Below are 12,962 nucleotides of genomic sequence, written 5' to 3'. Positions count from 1 at the left end.
TACTCACGCCGGTAATAGTCGTGGGTGGCCACGAGCGAGCCGCTGGAGGGGATGGCTGCCATGCTGTCGCTTGTGGGCTGGTGGAAACCTGCGCACGCAGGGGTCGGGGAGCCCCCCTGGTCACCCACCGGCCTTCGGGAGGGGCCGGCCGGGCGGGGCCCACTGGGGAGACCCGCCCCCACACAGACTCCCGGGTCGGGGACGCAGAGTTTATTTACGGAGNCCCCGAGCTCGGCCCGGGGCCCCTCCAGCCCCATTCGGCCCCGCCCACAGTGGCCTGGCGCGCGGCCTGGCCGAGGTGCGAGCGCGGGTCTGCGGCGCCGGTGCAGTCTGGGCCTCCCTGGGAAGCCCGTTTCGGCCTGGCCTGGGACTGGAGCTGTTAAATGGCCTCCGTGCCCCGTCCCGGAGCCGTGCGTGACTTGCCACCTCCCCTGCCCTAAAGAGACTCTCCCGTCCAAGAGCAAAGCTTGTTCTCCTTTCCAGAAACTCCGGGACCCCAGGTGCTCCAACCTGTCTCGACCTCTCCAGCCCTTCCAAGGCAGTGGGGGCGCTGGACGCGGACGCGCAGGCCCCGCCTCTGCGGTGCCTTTCTCCTCCAGCCTTCTCCCCTGGGGATGGGGCCGGTCCCACTGTCTCAGGACAGACCGCGGCCTCTGCTCCGTGTGTGCCCGCCCCTCCAACCAGACGGGGGCCCCAGCGGCTTCCGCTCCCTGCCGCCGGAGCCCTCCAGCTGGGCTCGTAGTAGACAAGGCCCTTCCGGGGCGTCCCCCTCGCAGTCCGGTGGTTCCGGGGCCCACACCCCAGGCCTCCAGCTTCAGCCAGCACCCCCAGCATCCCCCTGCTTGTGAGGCACAACTTGCAGGGGAGAGTGGGGGTGGGAGGGCAGCAGGGCCAGGGAAGGGGGCTTATCTGAGTGGGTGGAGGTAAAGAGCTGCCACCCAGAGATGTCTCCCAGAGCAGGAAGCACGGGCCCCCTGTTTGGGGCAACCCCAGAATGTTTCCCGAGCTGTCAAACTGTCTGGGGCCTTGCCACACCCTCGTTTGTCAATTGGGATGACAACTTCCTTTTCTGTCGTGGAAATCAGTCCTCCCCCAGCCCCTCAGCTCCTTCTCAAAGACCCCAAGCCGTGACCTCCCTCTGCAGGGAGAGGCAAACCCGGCTTTTTGCATTCTAGGCCCTGGCTGGGCAGTCTCTTCCCTGATGGTTGGGAAGGTCTTGAGAAGTCTGTGGGGAACTTGGGGAGAAAGCAGGAAGACCTCATAGCCCCTTCTGTCAGGCCTTCCACGTCTTCAGACCCCATCAAGGACCCCTCCAGGATTTCTGGACCTCAGTCCAACTTCTCACTCAGCAGACAGAAAGTCAAGCCCTCTGGAGAAGAGGGACCCGACAGACCCTGGATGTGATCCTTTATCTGGCTGGGTGGGGGTCGAGGCTTCGGACTTTCTGATCGGGACCTGGCTTGGGCAGCGGTGTGGCCCAGCGCACTGTAAGAGGAGCTGCAGTCTGGGTAGTGCCCGCTCCTCCCCCTTCACCCTCTCTTCCCCGAGGGCCAGTCGCCTGCTGGCAGTTCTGGGGGCTCTCACTCAAGGGATCAACGGGATCACACGTATGGAGGAGACACCTGGCACCTGTCAGCTTGCTCACATGTCACCGTAACCCCCAAGCCTGGCTCACAGCCAGTGACCTTCCCCTCTCATTGACTCCCAGTGCCTCCAGTTTGGTTTCCTCTCCCGGCTTCAGGCTAATTCTGGATCATAAACTAAGTGTGACTTTAGTGCAATTCAAATTTAATTGTTAAGGACGTATGTCATCCTCCACCTCACCCTCACACTCACCACACCTTGAGCCACACCGTCAGGTTAGCGGGTTAGTGGCTGTCTGGGGTCCATGCTGGGGCGCTGCCACAGGCTCCAGTGCCAGCCCCTGACCACATGCTGGCCTGGAACGGGCCACAGCACCCTCCTGCCTCAGTAGGCCCGCGTGCACCCCCCTAACTTGCCGGGTGTCTGTGCCTTTGCCTCACTCATCCTTCCCTGAGAAGCACAACTGGGCACCGGCGGCATCCGGGCCCCCCCCAAGCTAGGGGCAGCTCCTGGTAGGTTTGAAGCCTGGTTAGATTTGGTGTTTTGTGGTTCACAAAGGTGGCTGAGGTGGCTGGGTGCCAGGTCTGTACTGGGTGCTGTGGGGCAAACCAACAGTGCCAGCATCCACTGCACAGTAAAGACACAGAGAGCCAGGCAGGGACGCTGGGGGTGGGGGTCTCTCGTGCCCCTAAGAATACAGAGATGGGGCCCGACTCAGACCATCCACTGTTCTGGCACTCAGCACATTGGTTTGTTGAATATCTACTATGAGCAAATGTCTGAGCCAGACAGGAGTGGAAAGGCCAGTCCGGAGGGCGGGGGGACCCAATGTGGTGAGGTGAGACAGCAGAGGGGTGTCAGGTTTAAGCTGGGGTCCGAGGAAGGTGGAGATGGAGGAGGGACCAGCGGGGACACCCTGGGACCCAGCTCAGTGCTGCCGGGCAGGAGCGGGGCGGCTGGTGGACCCTGGGAAGGGGAAGGGCCACAGCAGGGCCCCTGACTGGGGAGGCAGCCGGGCCTGCTCACTGGGGCCACCGAGGGTCACTCATAAGGCAGATTGGTCAGCGTACTGGATACCAGGACGGAGGAACATTCTAGTAAGACCCAGGCTTGCCCAGAACCCTCAGTCACAGGGCTCTGCTCTTGCCCTAGACCCCTGTGTCCCTGAAACCTGTGGCTGAGTGTGTGACTGTCTTGTGGTGTGTCTCACACATGCCTCCGATAGGACTGTGGTTTCAGGACTTGAGGGGCCAGCTTGAGGGGCCTGCCCAGCACCTTGGACAGCTCATACGGCCAGAAAGTGGGGTCAGGACTTGGGGGGTCAGGCCACAGTCTCTGAGGCAGTGGATGCCTGCTCTGAATCCTGGACATGGTGGTCATTCAAAAGGGGCACGGCTGGGGTTGGGGGGCGGTGGCAGAGGCTGATACCACCCTGGGGTGCTGCAGGGGCTGAGGAGAAGTCACCAGGGTGGGGAGACAGCCGTGTGAGCAGGATGAGGACAGGCTGGGACCCCTGGGGCAGACCCATCCTGGGGGTTCTGAGCAGAGAGCTGGAACTGGGGGCTGTCCGGAAGGAGAGGGCCAGCTTGGGGCTCCCGGGGGCAGAGGGGCCACCCGGGCCTCTGCAGGGAGGGCTTGGTGCTGGAGGCTGGTGCTGACCTCGCTGTTTGCTTTCCTGGCCGAGACGTCTGCCTGTTCCTCCAGAGCTTATGGGAAGCCTGCTGTGTGCGTGGTACTGCGAAGCCTGTGTGTGCAGAGCTGGGTGAGTGGGAGCCCCTGCTCTCCCCAGGCTCTGTCCCCGAGCTTGAGAACCTGCTGTCACAGCCCCAGGGCAGGGAGGTGCACAGGCCCTGGACCCAGAACCCCTCGCACACTGGGCTAGAGCTGCGGGGAGGTGGGGGCTACGGCCTGCCTCCTGGTGGGAAACAGCGGGCCAGATGTCCTGCTGACTTCTCCCGAGTGGGCACACCAGGCCCTGCAGCCTGGGCGGCCCTGCCCCTGAGGCCTCGAAGCTCCTCCTTTGGCTGCGCTCATAAACAGTGCCCAGCCTCTGGGAGGGCCCCGATGCAGCTGCTCCCCAGGGAAGCCAGGCCTGTGTCTCTTGGGGGCACCTGGGGGCAGAGGGTCCTGGGAGAATTGTAGAGGGGCCAGGCAGTTGGGGTCCCGACCCCCTCCTCCAGACCCCCCCCCCATCCCCAGGCAGGGCTGCCTCCATCACATGGACAGAAGCTCCGGACTCTCACAGGAGAGGCCTGGAGGAGTGCTCAGGTGGGGCCTCTGTGGCCTGGAGCTGCGACCTCCTGACACTGTCTGCCTCTTTCCCGCGTGAGGCCTGTCATACAACCACACAGTCACAGTGCATTTGGTGCTCTTCACTTCGATTTATTAGATTTGGTTCCGTTCACACTGACCCTCTAGCTCCAGCCAGCCAGGCCCTTCCTCAGGCCACATAACTCCCCTCCTCCTGGCTGGGTGCAGACATGTGCCGGGTGTGGATGCCGGGCAGAGCCAGTGAGCCCCCTCCAGGGCTGAGGGCAATCCCAGCCGTGCCCGAGGGTCACACTAAGATAGGCCGTGTCTGGGGCCTGGGCAGGCAGGGCACTTGGCCCCCACCTGGCTGTGGCCGCCTCCCCTCTGGGCTCCCTCTTGTAGGAGTGTCTTAGGCCAGGCTCTCGGGAGCAGAAGCGAGATGGAGACTGAGATGCAGGCTGCATGTTGGGTGGGGACCTGAGGGGCAGCGAGGTCAGTGCGGAGCCTTGGAGTGAGAAGGGACAGGGGTGACCCGCACTGGCCCCCACCCCACTCAGACCCGGTGCAGAGGCCTGGGGAGGATCCCGAGGAAGGCGGCTCTGTGGCCTGCGGTGGAGACCAGCCCTGCGGGAGCCAGCAGTGGAGGCTGTGTGCTGACCACCCCAGCGAGGCCTTCCCAGGAGGAGTGCATCTCCCATCTCCCCAGGCCACCCTCCAGCTGCACGCTGGGCCAGCCCGACACATCCCCAACCTCACCATCATCTTCAAGAACAGAAAGTCTGAAAGGAGATGTGTCTTATCTTTAAAGTGTAAACATAGAAACTGCATTTACTAAGCCAGGAGGGTGGGGGCTCGGCCAGTCCGTCCCCTTAGTAAGTGTCAGGGACCCAGAAGGGGGGGGTGGGGCATCCGGGTTAGCGTGAGGACCCACCGCCACTGGCACATGCCCAGCCTGTGCGCGGACTGCGTGGGATGGCCTGAGGCGGGCTGTGCAGCCAGCTGGTGTCCTCCGAGGCACTGAGAGGAGGAGTCAGGGTCACTGTCCTGCAGGCCAGCCCCCAGGCGTGGCTCCAACATGGGGGAGACCCCAGCTCTGGGGTGTGAGGCCGGGGGTGGAATCTGCCTCCACCTGCTGCTGGCAGCAGGACCCCACCCAGCTGGCTGCTCCGTATCTGTGATGCGGGGCCCGAGCGTGGGCAGGTCACCCTTCCCTTCCGTGGGCACTGAGGGGACGGTGGCCACGTGCCTGGGGGATTGTCATGTGCTCCAGGTGTGCAGGGCTGAGTTCCGTGTTGGGACATAGCACCTGAGCCTCCGGCCATTGGGGAAATGGCAACAGGAACATCATTCAGTGGGGCAGAGACGTGCGTGCTGTGCAGGCTGGTCACACAGGGGGGACGTCTCTGGACACCAGGCTCCACCAGGCTCCTGCAGGGTGGCAGGGAAAGGCGTGGGCCCTGGAGCTGCTGGGACGGGGGCTGGAGTCCCAACTGTGTAGCAGCCACGTGACCTTCTGGAGCCTCTACTCCCTTCCGGGTAGAGTGGGAGGTAAGAGTGATGATGTGCCACCCCGACAGGTGTTCCGTGGGGACCGGCTGCTAACTGGGCACTGTGGCTGTTCCAGTGCATGGATTGTCCCTCTGGCCGCAGGTGTTTGCACTGATGCAAGACTTGTACGGAAGCTGGAGGCCAGGGCTGGGGCCCTCCAGGCTCTGCCGACTCCTGGGGAGTGAAGGTCCCCTGGGAGCAGAGCAGCCCAGCCCCGGCCTCTCGTGCCCCAAGCGGCTTCTCCAGCACGCGCTGGCACCTCTGTAGGCAACGTCACCACTTGCAGCAGAAAATAAAACTATTGACTGATATTTGATGAACACCTGCTATGCGGGGGCACTTTGTGTGGCCGGACGATGTCCTGGGGAGCAGCAAGCCCCACCGCTACTCCCGTTTTCTTACCTGTGAGATGGGGAGAGCCTGACTCATGGAGCTATTTTGAGGTCAAGATGCATCATGTAAACACTTAGACCAGCACTGAGCACATAGCGGTGAAAGTTAGACATGATCTTTAACGGTTATTCATTTTTTAAAAAATTTTTAATGTTTTATTTATTCCTAGGAGAGAGAGAGACAGCATGAGCAGGGGAGGGTCAGAGAGAGGGGGAGTCACAGAATCCAAGACAGGCTCCAGGCTCCGAGCTGTCAGCACAGAGCCCGACGCGGGGCTCGAACCCATGAATTGTGAGATCATGACTGGAGCTGAAGTTGGATGCTTAACCGACTGAGCCACCCAGGTGCGCCCCCACCCCGTCCATTATTAAATTGAGTTGTAAGAGTTCCTTATATATCCTGATACTAGACCCTTATCTAACATGATCTGTAAATATTTTCTCCTATTTTGTAGGTTGTATTTTTCCCTTTCTTAATAGTGTCCTTTTTTTTGCACAGAAGCTAAAAATTTTGAAGTCTGGTTTACTTACTGTTTTGTTGCCCATGTATTTGGAGCCACATCTAAGAAAACACTGCCCAATCCCAAGGTCATGAAGATTTACCCCTGTGTTTTCTTCTAACAGTTTTATAGTTTTATCAGGCCTTTGATCCATTTTGAATTAATTTTTGTATACGGCACGAGGTAGGGGTCCAAATTCATTCCTTCATGTGTGTTTATCCAGTTATCACAGTGCCATTTGTTGAAGAGCCCGTGCTTTCCACACGCTGCCTGAGGTTAGCAGTTGCTCTAAGACTATAATAATCGGGTCGTGTGGACTTGGTAAAGACATGGACATAAATCAATGTGACGGAAGAGAGTCCAGAAACAGCTCTCCCACGCACATGCCCAACTGTGTTTTGAGAAGATGCAAAAGCAATTCGACAGAGAAAGTGTAATTTTTTCAATAGGTGCTGCTGGGAGAACAGGACATCCTTATGCAAGAAAAATAACACTGACCTAAATCTCACCCCTTCTATAAAAATGAACTCAAAATGGGTAATATCTCTGAGTGTGACATGTAGAACCACACAGCTCTGGAGGAAAATATGGGAGAAAACCTTTGTGATCTGGGGTTAGCCAGTGTCAAAAGCACAAAAAGTATGATCCATATAAGAAAATTACTGATGAACTGGATTTTATCAAAATGGAAAATTTTGTGTTGTGGAATGATGCACGAACAACAGCACAAGCCACCCACAGGGAGGGAATATTTGCAAATTGAATATCTAACAAAGAATTTAAAAACTTTTTGTAACATTTATCTATTTTTTGGTTTGTATTTTATTTTGTAACATTCATTTATTTTTGATAGAGACAGAGTGTGAGCAGGGGAGGGGCAGAAAGAGAGGGAGACACAGAATCTGAAGCAGCTCCAGGCTCCGAGCTGTCAGCACCGAGCCCGAGGTGGGGCGCCATCTCATGAACCACGTGATCATGATCTGAGCTGAAGTTGGACACTCAGCTGACTGAGCCCCCAGGTGCCCCTAGTTTGGCAGTTTCTTAAAAGGTTAAACAAACACCTGTCACATGACCCAGCAGCCCCTACTCCCGGCATTTGTCCCAGAGAAACCCAAACACGTTCACACAAAAACTTGTGTACAAATGTCGACGGCAGATTTATTCATAACTGCCTGAACTGCAGGCAACCAAGATGTGATTCAGGGGAGGAGCGGACAGGTAGCCTGTGGTCTCCCCATACGCGGACGAGTACCCATCCATAAAAAGGAATGAACCTGGGTGAACTTCCAAGGTCCCCGCCCAAAAGGGACACAGTGTATACTTCCGTTCATCGGCGTTCCCGAGACAAAGCCACCGTGATGGGGAGCAGGTCAGCGGCTGCCGGGCGCAAGCACCATCTGAGCACAAAGGGAGAGCGTGGAGGAGAGTTCTGGGGGATGGGACAGTCTGCGTCCTGACCCACGTGGCTGCAGTCGTCTGTGCGTGCGCTAACAGTCATCCAACTCTCCCCAGAGAGGCCATTTTCTGTGTGACAACTTAAAAAGATAAAAACAAACAATAATTAAAAAAGCACAGCCTCCATCGGAAAACTTGATTTGGGTAAGAATCCTCAATGAGCGCTGGGTTGGGAGAAGATTTCAATGAGAAACAGGGTATCTACACAATGCAAGGTGCACCCTCATTATTAGCTCATACTTACAAGGGAAAATTAACTTTGCTATAGGAAAAGCTAGCAGCCATGACGCTGAGTGGTCCGGGATGACGTCACTGGCAACGACGCCAAGCAGCGCCCCTTCGGATGCGTTGGGGGGGAATTTGTGCTGCTGGTGGGTGTTCCCACCAGAAAAATAAAACTTGAATTCATTCATGCAGAAACATCATAAGCTCCAGAAGAGGGAACTCTTCAAAGCAACTGGCCTCAACTCATGTCAGTGTCATAAAAGACACAAATGGTAGAGGAACTATGTCCAATTAAAGGAGGTCGGGACACCTGACTTGGGAAACTGGCGAGCCGTCCGGGACCTGGAAGAGCCACTGGAGTAGCTGGGCCATCGGAACAAGGGTTGTAGACTGAAGTGCTGTGTCATTCGGAAGTACACACTCGGTACTGAGGCCTACAGGTGGCGGTTTATGCAACCTCTTCACACGTGCCTGGGAAAAAAGAATACGCATAGACACACAGGGAGCATAATAATGCAGATGGGCGGGCGTCAACCATCGGGTGCACCCGACGCTTGGGCACCACTCTTGCAACGTTTCTCTAAGTTTGCAGTGATTTCAGAATCAAAAGTGGACACGTGCAGAACCTACTTCTGATTCCGACCGCAGCAAAGCAGCAGGCGGTAGGCCAGCCCTGTTTCCGTGAGCAAGTGTGGCACCAGACCAGCCGTGGCGCAGCTGCCCCGGGCGGGGGGGCCAGGGAGCTGGGCTGCGGGTGGAGGAAAGCGGGCTCAGTGGACTCCTGCTCACAGGGTCATCCAAGTGGGCTCAGGGGCCGAGCCTGGAGCGCAGGCCGGCTGCAGCGTGGGGAGCGGCTCAGGGTCTATGGAAGCACACGTGCTGTGGCTCAGGTCTGTGGCTTCGGGCTGGGGAGGCCCCTGGGGGGCTTACAGAGAACGGACACTATGGTCTGTGTACTAGTTATCTATCGCTGCATAACAAATGATCACAGGATTAGTGGGTTTAAAAAACATGCGTTTATTGGGGCACCTGGGTGGCTCAGTCGGCTATGCACCAACCTCGGCTCAGGTCGTGATCTTGCAGTTTGTGAGTCTGAGCCCCGCTTCGGGCTCTGTGCTGACAGCTCAGAGCCTGGAGCTGCTTCAGAGTCTGTGTCTCCCTCTCTCTCTGCCCCTCCCCTGTTCATGCTCTGTCTCCCTCTCTCAAACATGAACAAACTTTTAAAAAACTGTTAAACAAACAAACATGCATTTATTATAGATGCCCAGCATCCTGGGCAGGAGACCAGGCCCAGCTCCCCTGGGCCCTCCGCTCAGGGCTTCAGGAGTGTGCAGTCAAGCTGTCAGTTTCCTTACGAGGCTCGGGGTCCTCTTCTAAGGTCACACGGCTGCTTTCTTTTGCTGGACAGTTGGAGGCCACTCACAGCTCTTAGGGGCTGCCAGTTCCTTGACCTGTGGCCCCTTACAGGCCTTCTCACATCCTGGTAGCTCACTTGTTCAAGGCCAGGAAGAGAATCCCTCGATCCCCGCCATCTGTCAAGACAGAGTCTTAAATAACGTAGGCCAAGTAAGAGAGTTATAGCTCGCCACCTTTGCGGTGTTCTGTTGGCTGGGTGCAAGCCACAGCTCTTTCTGCACTCAAGGGGGGAAGAAGCTATTCCAGGGTCTGAATCCTGGGGGGATGAGTTGGCAATGGAGCCAAAATATCAGAAGACAAGCCATGCTGGGCAGCACTGGCATCTGGACCTGGCCGGGGCAAAGTAACCTTCTGACCTATTTCTTTAAGAGAGAAGACTACAGGGGCATCCAGCTGGCTCAGTTGGAGGAGCACACAACTCCTCATCTAATGGTCATGAGTTCGAGCCTTATGTTGGGTATAGAGATTACTTAAATGAATAAAACTTAAGAGAGAGAGAGAGAGAGATGGGGTTCCTGGGTGACTCAGTCAGCTATGGCTCAGATCATGATCTTGCAGTTCTTGAGGTCCAGCCCTGTGCTGGGCTCTGTGCCGACAGCTCAGAGACTGGAGCCTGCTCCGGATTCTGTGTCTCTGTCTCTCTCTCGGCCCCTTCCCGCTCATGCTCTGTCCCTCTCAAAAATAAACATTAAAAGAGAGAGGGGGGGGGAAGAGTAGCACCTACAGTAATGTCTACTCTAGGACCATCTAAGAAAAGTTAAAGCTGACCCTCATGAAGAGCTGGGAGACCAAGATTGAAAGTTGAATCTTATCAGTCTGAGGGAAGTCATGTTGGGTGTTCCACAGATCAACACCAAAAAGCATGAAAACAAGCCCATGGAGGTCCATTGACTGAATGGCTGCAAAAATAAGAACTAACACTCTTCAGAGGAAGATAACAGAATCCAGAGTCTTTACGGAATGTTCAGTATTCAGCAAAAAATTACTAGATGTGCAAAGAAATAGAATTTCCTTGGGGCGCCTGGGTGGCTTAGTCGGTTAAGCGTCCGACTTTCGCTTAGGTCATGATCTCGCGGTTCGTGGGTTCGAGCCCCGCGTCGGGCTCTGTGCTGACTGCCAGCTCAGAGCCTGGAGCCTGTTTCAGTCTGTGACTCCCTCTCTCTCTGACCCTCCCCTGCTCACTCTGTCTCTCTCTCTCCTAGAAATAAATAAAAAAAAACATAAAAAATTAAAAAAAAAGAAATAGAATTTCCTCATACCAGCAAAGAAAAAAAGCCAGCTATCAATTAATTTTTTTTTCAGCTGTGAATTTATCCTCATCACCTGCCCTACAGAATGATCTGCTCACTGTAAAGCAGAAATACTTTGAGTAATTCTGTCCGTCATCACAGAGCAGGTATTGAAGTGGGAGTTTAGAGCCAAGAGGTGGTGAACAAATGACTGGACACACCTGTGGCTCAGAACCTCAGTGGTGTCCTTGCACAAATTCACACACAGCAGCACACAGTGACTTTGTCCCAGTGCGACACTGGATGCAGAACCCTGTACAGCAGCGAGAAGAAACAACTACCGTGTAGACCATGTATGTGAAGTCTGAGAGCAGACAACGTGATCTCTGGTCTAAGAAGTCAGGACAGTGGTCCCCTCTGAGGGCATGAGGGAGTGTTCTGTTTCTCCATCTGGGTGGCCAGGTACATTTGTAATTTGTGCACTTGTCTCTAAGTATTTCCAAGGACAGTCCCCCCAGCCTTTGCCCTGGCCAAGGACCAGCCTCCTCGGTCTTGGTGATGTGGAGGTGGGGTCTCCCCTGGGGTAGGGGAGGCTCTGGGCCTCCACCACTGGTGGGGAGGATGATGCCACGGCAGCCGCCTGTGCCGGTCACCTCTCGACCCCCACGGGGCCTCCTGCTCTGGAGGTGGGTATTCCCAATTGCCTGCCCCCAGGGGTTGCTTTTCTGTGAGGTGAAAACACAGGCGCAGAGTTGCCAAGGAGCTTCGGGGTCCCCAGGGCAGTCCACCTGGAGATGCTCCTCCTTGAACTGAGCACCGCCAAGGGGTGCGCAGTGGGCCTGCAGACCCTCTCCAGGGGCTCCCTCTTCTCTGGGCCCCACCAGCGGGCCTGCCTCTTCTTGGCCAGAGAGGCTGCCCTGTCCCCTGGGCTCTCCCAAACTGCCATGGACCAAATGGGGGGCGGCTGGGCCCCCTCCTCCTGGTGCCAGGCTGGAGCCCTGGACTCTGGGGGGCTCAGAGGGCAAAGGCTGGCAGACCCTTTCCCCAGCGGTGGCAGGAAGCTGCCCTCCCAAGCACCGGTGACACTAAGGGCTCGGGGAGCTGCCTGCTCCTTCGCCATGGCAACAGCGCCCTGCTGCGCCGCTGGGGGCCCGGGGCCCCAGGGAGCTCCGCGGCGGCGGGCGGCGGGTAGGGCAGGCCCGGCTGAACTTCCCTTCTCTGAGGGGCTGCGTCCCCCTCGGGGCTTCCCTGGCTGACTGATGGCCTCACACCCTCCAGGCACGCTGGGTTCTTTAAGGTGCATTGTTAGGGCGTCTGGATTGTCTAGTAGGTCACCCCCGGCCCCGTTGCACACGGCCCAGGGACNACCCCCTCCGGCCCCTACTTCTCTGACTTGGGGCCACCATCTCGCTTTTCTGAGGAGAGCTCCGCAGTCGAGAGTTGTCCTCGCCAAGGACACCACCTAATGTGCGGCCTCAGGGGCAGCTCAGCCCCGGTTTCCAGCCTTGGGCGCGGGGGGCGGGCGGATCTTGACCCCAACGCTGTCCAGGGTCCTGCTGCCCAGGGAGGCTGGGAGAGAGATGCCCGTGACCCCGCACGTGAGGGTGAGCACCGGAAGTCCCGGGTCCGACCGAAGCCTGTGGCCCAATGCCAGGAGTTGAGGTCATTCTGGAGGGTGCGCTCAGCCCTGACCCCCATCCTGCCCCAAAGCCACTGCCTGGGCACCAGCTACCAGGGTGACCACTGGCCTTGGCGCCGCAGGAAGGCACATGCACAGGTGGTCAGTTATGCATTCGCAGGTTATTATTAACCCAGCAGTGACATCACCGGCAGCCAATAGGAGGAGGGTTTATTTCCAGGCCGACAGCTTGATAACGGTTAATTTTAGCTGGATCCTCTTTCCCCAGGCTCATGAGGCCTCAGCCAGCCAAAGTGGGGGCTGCCTGTGTCTCCCCAAACAGCCCACGACTGGGGGCGGCTGGGGGCCACGGGAGGGGACGGAGATGCGCTGTGAGGCTGCACCAGGCTGGTGGCCTCTTCTTTGCTCCTCCTCCCCGCCCCCCCAAACCAACCCCTGGGCTGTTACGGGGGCCATGGTGACTAGAGGCTGGATTTGGGGGGAGGTGGCGGAGGCACGGCAAGCCCGAGGAGGGGGAGGGGGAGCTCCGGTGGGAACCAGCTGGCTGGCTCTGCCCAGGAGTAACACTGGCCGGACCCAGGCCTTCCCAGCTGACCGCAGGCCCTGCTCTCCTTGCTGTGTGACCTTGGGCACTGTGGCTTGCCTGTCTGTGCCCAGCTCTTGGTCAATGGGTGCTCTGCTGCCTGGCGGCCCCACCCAGCACTTGATGAACTCACAAGGCTGG

General features: G+C 57.6%; 1 protein-coding gene and 1 long non-coding RNA gene across 3 annotated transcripts in view; both read right to left on the bottom strand.

Annotated features, from left to right (window-relative positions):
* Positions 1 to 218, bottom strand: part of PPDPF (pancreatic progenitor cell differentiation and proliferation factor) — a 2,022-nt gene extending 1,804 nt beyond the window's left edge. Inside the window, exon 1 of the mRNA XM_077756857.1 lies at positions 8 to 218. Coding sequence (XP_077612983.1) covers positions 8 to 62 — 55 coding nt within the window. The 5' untranslated portion in view covers positions 63 to 218. The remainder of the gene's footprint in view (positions 1 to 7) is intronic.
* A 7,142-nt stretch (positions 219 to 7,360) lies between these two features.
* On the bottom strand, positions 7,361 to 12,312 carry LOC144225578 (uncharacterized). 2 transcript variants are annotated; one of them, XR_013333347.1, is made up of 5 exons: positions 11,984 to 12,312; positions 10,821 to 10,912; positions 9,310 to 9,486; positions 7,974 to 8,425; positions 7,361 to 7,809 (listed from the first exon to the last, which is right to left on the bottom strand). It is a non-coding gene; the product is annotated as an uncharacterized LOC144225578 (long non-coding RNA). The 2 variants fall into 2 exon arrangements; XR_013333348.1 differs by lacking the exon at positions 10,821 to 10,912.
* Between the last annotated feature and the right edge of the window lie 650 nt (positions 12,313 to 12,962).

This window comes from Crocuta crocuta, unplaced genomic scaffold (assembly GCF_008692635.1).
Source record: "Crocuta crocuta isolate KB4526 unplaced genomic scaffold, BGI_CrCroc_1.0 scaffold613, whole genome shotgun sequence".
In the NCBI taxonomy this organism is placed as follows: Eukaryota; Metazoa; Chordata; class Mammalia; order Carnivora; family Hyaenidae; genus Crocuta; species Crocuta crocuta.
This window is presented reverse-complemented; position numbering and strand designations above follow the sequence as displayed.